Genomic DNA, 8,182 nt, shown 5'->3' with positions numbered 1-8,182 from the left:
AGAAAGCAGCCTGGAGCAAAAACATTGTAATGGGAGTTAAGAGATCAGGATTTTAATGATGGTCTGCTACTAATCTATACGAAAATGGTTTGTGTATAGGTTTCAGATTCCTTAAATATGTAGAATAAGACTACATAATCTTCAAGCTTCTCTGCAGCACTTAAGTTCAGATTCTACTTAAGCACTTACGGAATGTGTCAGTGTAATTCCAATTTACCCTATTCCAGATTTGTAGCAAAGCATTTGTCAGATGAATCATAGGGTCGTTTCTCCTCAGTTTTCAAACTTTGGAGCAAAACCTATATAGGTGCTTTTGGCGGCCTTACAGTTAATAGGATTTGCAGGATACAATAGTTTTAGACAAGCTCCTGGTATGTGTTGTGAACAAACGTTTTCTGAAGAGGAATTTGGAGCAAAGCAACTATTTCAGGGAACAGTTTGCAAACTGGGGAGTTGAAGCCTTAGGTGTAAAACAAAGGTGCATTCCAGAGAACAAAGGGAGGGTTTGGGTTTTACAGCAAAAGTTTCTGCCCAGGTTCCCAGTCAGGTTCGTTTATACAAATGAAGGATTGAACCGCACTTAGTTCTGATTGGTTGATACAGCTGAGCCCTGATTGGTTGAGGCAGGTGAGCCCTATAAGACCCAACACTCAACAGAGGTGTGGGTTTGGGGAGAACGCAGAGTCCATGTGTGACCTCTAGTAGGTAAATGACCACGTGTCTCTATTTTAAATTTAGACCCAGTTAGCCACTCTGGATGTTGACGGATTGGCTCTTTCAGGTTCACATTTGCTCACAGTCTGTATGACCAAGAAATTTGCAAAACAGAACAACTAGCGCTAACTCTTAATAGCCTCAGTCAGAATAAACAGACAAGACACTGCACCAAGGGCGTATGGGCATTGCACCTGCTCCTCATGGGCTGCTTTCCCGAGCCTTATGCCCACAGCCCTCCTTAGCATTATCGCATTATGAGGCTGGAAGTGCTTTTTTCTTTCTTTCTTTCTTTTTCTTTTCTTTTTTTTTTGAGACGGAGTTTCGCTCTTGTTTCCCAGGCTGGAGTGCAATGGCGCGATTTCGGCTCACTGCGACCCCTGCCTCCCGGGTTCAAGCGATTCTGCTGCCTCAGCCTCCAGAGTAGCTGAGATTACAGGCATGCACCACCACGCCCGGCTAATTTTGTATTTTTAGTAGAGGCGGGGTTTCTCCATATTGGTCAGGCTGGTCTCGAACTCCCAACCTCAGGTGATCCGCCCGCCTCGGCCTCCCAAAGTTCTGGGATTACAGGCGTGAGCCAGCGCGCCCGACCCACGGAGTGCTTTTTTTTTTTTTTTTCTCAAGCAGAGGGTATGGGCCTACTTCTTTGAACATTCGCTCAGATCGTAAGGTAACCCTAAGAATCGGCATCACTCTCTGGTCTGGGCGCCTGGATAGTCACGCATGGAGTCCGCGAGGTGGTGGCGCCGGAGCACGCTGGGAACGCCGGGCTCCCGGCCGGCCTGACCCGGAAGGGCTGGCGCATGGTAACCCCAGCTTCCCTAGCAACCAAGCAGGCGCAAGAAGCAACCAGCCGCGCTATCCGCTCCCGTTGCTACCGGAATGCCCCTTCAGGTTAGCGATTACAGCTGGCAGCAGACGAAGACTGCGGTCTTTCTGTCTCTGCCCCTCAAAGGCGTGTGCGTCAGAGACACGGACGTGTTCTGCACGGAAAACTATCTGAAGGTAAGAATGCAAGTCTTGCCTGCCGGTCTCCGGGGGTGTGGTCCGAAGCTTCTGCAAGAGCGGAGCTGGGCACGAGCAACAGGCTCATCTTTGCAGATAAACGTCCTAAATTTTTAATCCTATTAAAAAAATGAATCCCATACAGGTAACACACCATCTGTAGACAGATAATCAGATCAGAGACTACTTTTATCCAGGGCTTCCTCATATGCCTTGCTAATCTTTCAATACCTGGCATAAATTTAGTGGGCCTTTTAGAAAGTTATTTTACCTTTTTCACGTGTTGATTAATACGCGTGCTTAATTTGTGTAATTAACTTAGTTTCTGTTTTCACCCTTCTGCATAGGTCAACTTTCCTCCATTTTTATTTGAGGCATTTCTTTATGCTCCCATAGACGATGAGAGCAGCAAAGCAAAGATTGGGAATGACACCATTGTCTTCACCTTGTATAAAAAAGAAGCGGCCATGTGGGAGACCCTTTCTGTGACGGGTGGTAAGTTCTTTATTAAAAGATGTTCATCTGGTTGTACCTTTTCGGTTTCAGACCTTTTAAAAATTTTTATTCTGAAGCACCTATATTGTGTAGGGGAAGATAGATTTTTTTTTTAAGAGTCTTGCTCTGTCGCCCAGGCTGGAGTGCAGTGACATGATCTCGGCTTACTGCAACCTCTGCCCCCGGGGTTCAAGGGATTCTCCTACCTCACCCTCTCAAGTAGCTGGGATTATAGGTGTCCGCCACCACGCCCGGCTAAATTTTTTTGTATTTTTAGTAGAGCGTTTTGCCATGTTGGCCAGGCTGGTCTCACACTCCTGACCGGTCATTAAGTGATCCACCCGCCTTGACCTCCCAAAGTGCTGGGATTACGGGTGCGAGCCACCACACCCGGCCAGATAGACTTTCCTTTTACTCTCCAAGGTTCAATAGCTGGGTCTATAAAATAAACTAACAACAGAAGGATTGACAGAAGAAAATGTATAGAAATTTATGAATTTTTAATATTAGTGCTTGAGGGCATCACAGGGAAAAAAGTGAATACCCCCCAAGCGGTGAGATTTGAGAGCTTAGGGACTGTCTTAATAGGGGAAGGGGGAGGGGATGTAGGCCGCTTAGAACAGGAAATGATTTTTAGGAAAGATGAATGGATCCTTAGAAGAATAGATAGGAAATGTGATAGTTTTTAAGAAAATTTGTCAGAGTGTGGTGTTGACTTGTAGTTTCCTTTTCTGGGAGAATAGTCAATATTCCCTGGTTAATGAAACTCCAGGGGAAGAGATTTATGACACTTGGGTTCCTTTGGAAAATCTGTTTTTAGGCAGATAAGAGGAGTTCGGACAAAACCTCTCCCTGCATTTGCTGCTTTCAAGTGCCTTTAACTCAAAATGATCGCTATATGAAAGCAGCATATTTTGGGGTGGCATATCCTGAACTCATTCAATTGCTGTTTTAGAAAAAAAAAAAAAAGGCTTATGAGCCTGATTTAAGTGATACAGTGCTTCAGCAGCCATTTAAATAAACCTAAGGCTGAATTAGTCAAAGTTAGAGCACATTAAGCAGAAGATGTGGGCTCATATCTTAAGGATAAGCCCTCCTGATATATAGCCTTTATTGAGTACTTAACTTTGCATTAGGTGTTAACATGCCTGTAATTCCATGAAACAACCTGTCACTTAGGTATTATTACCCTTTTTTTTTTTACAGGGGAGGCTACTGACATATGGAAAGTTTGAGTAATTGGCAAAATCACACAGCTACTGACTGGCAGCCTGGAACTGGAGCCTTAGCAGTTTCACTCTAGAGCAGATGTTCCCAACCCTGGCTACATATTTGAATCAGCTGTGGAATTTTAAAATAATACTCTAATCCAGTGAAATCAGTTTCTGGGAATAGGACTCAGGTGTTGGAAGTTTTTGAAAAGCTTTCCAGGAATTATAATGTGCAGCCAAAGTTGAAATCCCCAGTTGTTGTTTGTTTGTTTTGAGAGACAGAGTCTCGCTCAGTCACCCAGGCTGGAGTGCAGTGGTGCGATCTCGGCTCCCTGCAACCTCCGCCTCCCTAGGTTTAAGTGATTCTTCAGCCTCAGCCTCCCAAGTAGCTGGGACTACAGGCACGTGCCACCACGTCCAGCTAATTTTTGTATTTTTTAGTAGAGACAAGGTTTCACTATATGTTGGCCAGGCTGGTCTCAAACTCCTGACCTCAAGTGATCCACCCGCCTTGGCCTCCTGAAGTGCCGGGATTACAGCCATGAGCCACCGCGACCGGCCTGACATCCCCAGTTTTAAAGCTAGTTCTCTGTAGTCTTACTAAGCTAGTTGTCAGTACTTTGTACTAATACCAAGATCAGCTTCCATAGTCAGTAATTGTCCTCTACTGCTTTAGCCCTGTTTTCCTCCTTCCTTCTTTAGTTGTCATGTTTTCTAATACTTTATGTTTACTGCCTGGAATTTATTTTTTTTAATTTTGAGTTTTTTAAGAGATAGAATCTCACTCTATCACCAACGCTGGAGTGCGGTTGGTGTTACCATAGCTCATTGTAACCTCAAACTCCTAGGTTCCAGCAATTCTCCTGCCTCGACCTCCTGAGTAGCAGGGACTACAGGTGTGCACCAAAACACCTAGGTCATTATTTTTATTTTTGTAGAGACAGGGTCTCACTATGTTGCCGATAGGTCTTGAACTCCTAGGCTCAAGTGATCCTCCCACTTTGGCCTCCCAAATGCTGGGATTTCAGGCGTGAGCCACTACACCCAGACTACTGCCTGGAATTTCTTTTAAGCCTTTGGCATTAAGCCTTGAATATGGACTCTTGAGGGTAGAAAGAGTTGCAACCATTCTTTCTATCAAGGCTTTCTTGGTATCTTGTAGTGGAATTTAATTTTTAATTTCCAAGACCAAGGTAGAATTTATTTTTCTAAGATCGGGTATTCAGCTCAGAGAATACTGGTTAAGGTAGGTTAACATAGCCAGTTTACTTAATTTTTTTTTTTTTTTTTTTAGTGAGCCCCAGACTACCTAAAGAGTTTTAAAGAATCAGGTTCCTGTTTTTTGACCTCTTACTTCCTCTGTGACTCAGTAAGTCTATGTTGGGGCCTGAGGATGTCATAAAACACACCCAGTCTGTTTTGACTTCTTACCTAAAATTGAATGTACATTTATTTTGACTCTTGTAAATTAACTTTTTCTGTAAAGGACCAGATGGTATTTTAGACTTCGCAGGCCATATGGTCTCTGTCATATCTATTCAGCTCTGCCATTGTAGCACAAAAGTAGCCACAGGTGATTCATATTTATGGACAATGAAATTTGAATTTCATCTAATTTTTAAATGCCACAAAATGTTATTTTGATTTTTTTCATCCATTTAAAAATGTAAAAATTATTCAAGGCTTGTGGGCTGAGGGGAAACAGGTAGCAGGTCGGATTTGGCCCATGGGTCATAGTTTGCCAACCTCTGATTTAGACAAATCAAAACAGTCTTAAAACTGACTTAAGCTGAGCGCAGTGGCTCATGCTTGTAATCCCATCACTTTGGGAGGCCGAGGCAGGTGAATCACCTGAGGTCAGGAGTTTGAGACCAGCCTGGCCAACATGGTGAAACCCTGTCTCTACTAAAAATACAAAAATTAGTCGGGCGTGGTAGTGGATGCCTGTAGTCCCAGCTACTTGGGAGGCTGATGCAGGAGAATCGCTTGAACCCGGGTGGTGGAGGTTGCAGTGAGCTGAGATCTCACCACTGCACTCCAGCCTGGGCAACAGAGCGAGACTCCATCTCAAAAAAAATAAAAAATAAAAAACCACTAATTTATATCACAATGAACATTGATTCTACTTCAGAAACCAGGTTTGAGATTCCTTTAGAAATCAAACTCAGTTTGCCGGGCGCGGTGGCTCACGCCTGTAATCCCAGCACTTTGGTAGGCCGAGGCGGGCTGATCATCTGAGGTTGGGAGTCCGAGACCAGCCTAACCAACATGGAGAAACCCCGTCTCTACTAAAAATACAAAATTAGCCGGGCATGGTGGCGCATACCTGCAATCCCAACTGCTCAGGAGGCTGAGGCAGGAGAATCACTTTAACCCGGGAGGCGGAGGTTGCGGTGAGCCGAGATTGTGCCATTGCACTTCAGCCTGGGCAACAAGAGCGAAACTCGGTCTCAAAAAAAAAAAAACAAGAAAGAAATCAAACTCAGTTTTGCCAGGTACAGTGGCTCATGCCTAAAGTAATCTCAGCACTTTAGGAGGCCAAGGTGGGAGGATCATTTGAGCCCAGGAATTCAAGACCAGCCTGGGCAACATAGGGAGACTTCACCTCTATTAAAAAAAAAAAATTAGCCGGGCATAGTGGCATGTGCCTTATAGTCCCAGCTACTTGGGAGGCTGAGGTTGGAGGATCACTTGAGCCCAAGAGGTGGAGGCTGCATTAAGCCATGCTCATAATGCTGCACTCCAACCTGGGTGACAGTATGTGATCCTCTCTCAAAAAAAAGAAATCAAACTCAATTTTACTTGCAATTCAGTGGGATTATTTATTTAACCATTTTTTTTCACATAAAATATTGTGGAACTCCAGTTTATACACGTAGACTGTCTACCTCATTATTCAAACTCTAATTTTTCTCATTTTTTCTGGAAATTCCTTCTTGATACACTCTTTATTTCTATTAGACATGGAGTATTTCATTTGGGAAGTTAATGTTCTTCCAGTTACTTCTGCCGCTGAAGCTGACTTAGCTGTCTACCTTCCTGTTTTTAAACAGGAGGAGAGATGAGAAGAGGCTTCAGACCTAATTTCAGTCCTAGTTCTTAGCCAAGATCTTAGATGAATAAAATTACACACTTTTACTTACCTCTAACTGATATTTAACATTCTCTTCAATTGTGAAGATAGGCAACAAACAATAGTAGTATCTTAGTCTGTTTGGGTACTATAACAAAATACCATCAACTGAGAAGCTTATAAACAACAGAAATTTATTTCTCACAGTCCTGTAGGCTGGGAAGTCCAGATCAAGGTCCTGGCAGGTTTGGTATGCGGTGAGGGCTCACTTTCCTGTAGATGGCACCGTACTGTGTCCTCACATGGTGGAAGGGGCAAGTCTGCTTTCTGGGGCCTTCTGTATAAGGACATTACCTCCCAAAAGGCCTCACCTCCAAATAACATCACATTAAGGGTTGGGATTTTAACATAAGAGTTTTAGGGAGACATAAACATTCAGACCATAGCAAGTAGTATCAACAAAAACAAAAGTATGTTTATATCAGAGATACCTCTTTTATACTCTGCTTTGAAATTACAATATTAGACTTGTTGCTATATATTAATGCATTAATAAAGAAGCACATAACCGTGTATCACAATTTGGCCGTCCGCAGTGGCTCACGCCTGTAATCCCAGCACTTTGGGAGGCCGAGGCGGGCGGATCACAAGGTCGGGAGATCAAGACCATCCTGGCCAACATGGTGAAACCCCGTCTGTACTAAAAATATAAAAATTAGGTGGGCGTGGTGATGCCCACCCATAGTCCCGGCTACTTGGGAGGCTGAGGCAGGAAAATTGCTTGAACCCAGGAGGCGGGGGTTGCAGTGAGCTGAGATCGGACCATGGCACTCCAGCCTGGCAACAGAGCAAGACTCCGGCTTAAAAACAAAAGTATATCACAATTTTATTTCTTAATGTTTTATAAGTGTTTTGATATAACTGAGTTTCTTTGTAGACCTGTATATTTTATTTCATACATTTTAAAACATTGTGAAAGGATTTATAAGGATTCACTACTCTGCCAAGGTGTCTGCTGCACAAAAAAGGTTAAGAACCCATGCCTGGGGTATGATTCATCCCTCTACCCACCCCTTATCTACTCTCCCCTACTTTGCCTTCCCCTCAAGTTTTGTCCTCTCCCCTTCTGTTTTTTTTTTCTGCTTAAAGGCTAGATCTTTTCCCTCAGGCTCTGATCCTTCCCTTTGTAAGATAATTTACCCATTAACGGATCGCAGCCTGCAGTTTGTGAAACATTGGGCCACATCAAATATAAAGATAACTGTGAGATCTTGCGGGGTGGCTCATGCCTGTAATTCTAGCACTTTGGGAGGCCAAGGTAGGAGCATCGCTTGAGCCCAGGAGTTCAAGACCAGCCTGGGCAATATAGTGAGACCTCGTCTCTACATAAAATTTAAAAATTAGCCAGATATGGTGGCACACACCTGTAGTCCCAGCTACTCATGAAGCTGAGGTAGGAGGATTGCTTGAGCCCAGGAGGTTAAGGTTGCAGTAAGCTGTGATTGCTTAACTGCACTCCAGCCTGGGTGACAGAGAGAGACCTCGTCTCAGGAAAACAAACAAACAAGCTGTGAATGGTAAGGTTTTATATATATTTATATATAATATTATATAAAATATAATATATATAAATATATATATAACCTTACCTATTATATTATTATATAATAATATATATTAT

The 8,182-nt window shown here is 43.3% G+C and overlaps 1 protein-coding gene across 11 annotated transcripts in view; it reads left to right on the top strand.

Annotated features, from left to right (window-relative positions):
- Positions 1-511: 511 nt before the first annotated feature.
- Positions 512-8,182, top strand: part of DNAAF4 (dynein axonemal assembly factor 4) — an 88,712-nt gene continuing 81,041 nt past the window's right edge. For 3 of the 11 annotated variants that reach the window (XR_004666523.4, XR_010109923.1, XR_004666522.3), the window contains exons 1-2: positions 519-1,722; positions 2,070-2,217. Coding sequence is in view for 7 of the 11 variants with exons in the window: in XM_055098535.2 (XP_054954510.1) it covers positions 1,600-1,722; positions 2,070-2,217 (271 nt within the window). In the remaining 4 variants the exon portion in view is untranslated. Of the gene's footprint in view, positions 1,723-2,069; positions 2,218-8,182 lie in introns of all 11 variants that reach the window. The other 8 variants (XM_055098535.2, XM_034938791.4, XM_034938792.3 and 5 more) reach the window with 5 other exon arrangements.

Source organism: Pan paniscus, chromosome 16 (genome assembly GCF_029289425.2).
Source record: "Pan paniscus chromosome 16, NHGRI_mPanPan1-v2.0_pri, whole genome shotgun sequence".
In the NCBI taxonomy this organism is placed as follows: domain Eukaryota; kingdom Metazoa; phylum Chordata; class Mammalia; order Primates; family Hominidae; genus Pan; species Pan paniscus.
This window is presented reverse-complemented; position numbering and strand designations above follow the sequence as displayed.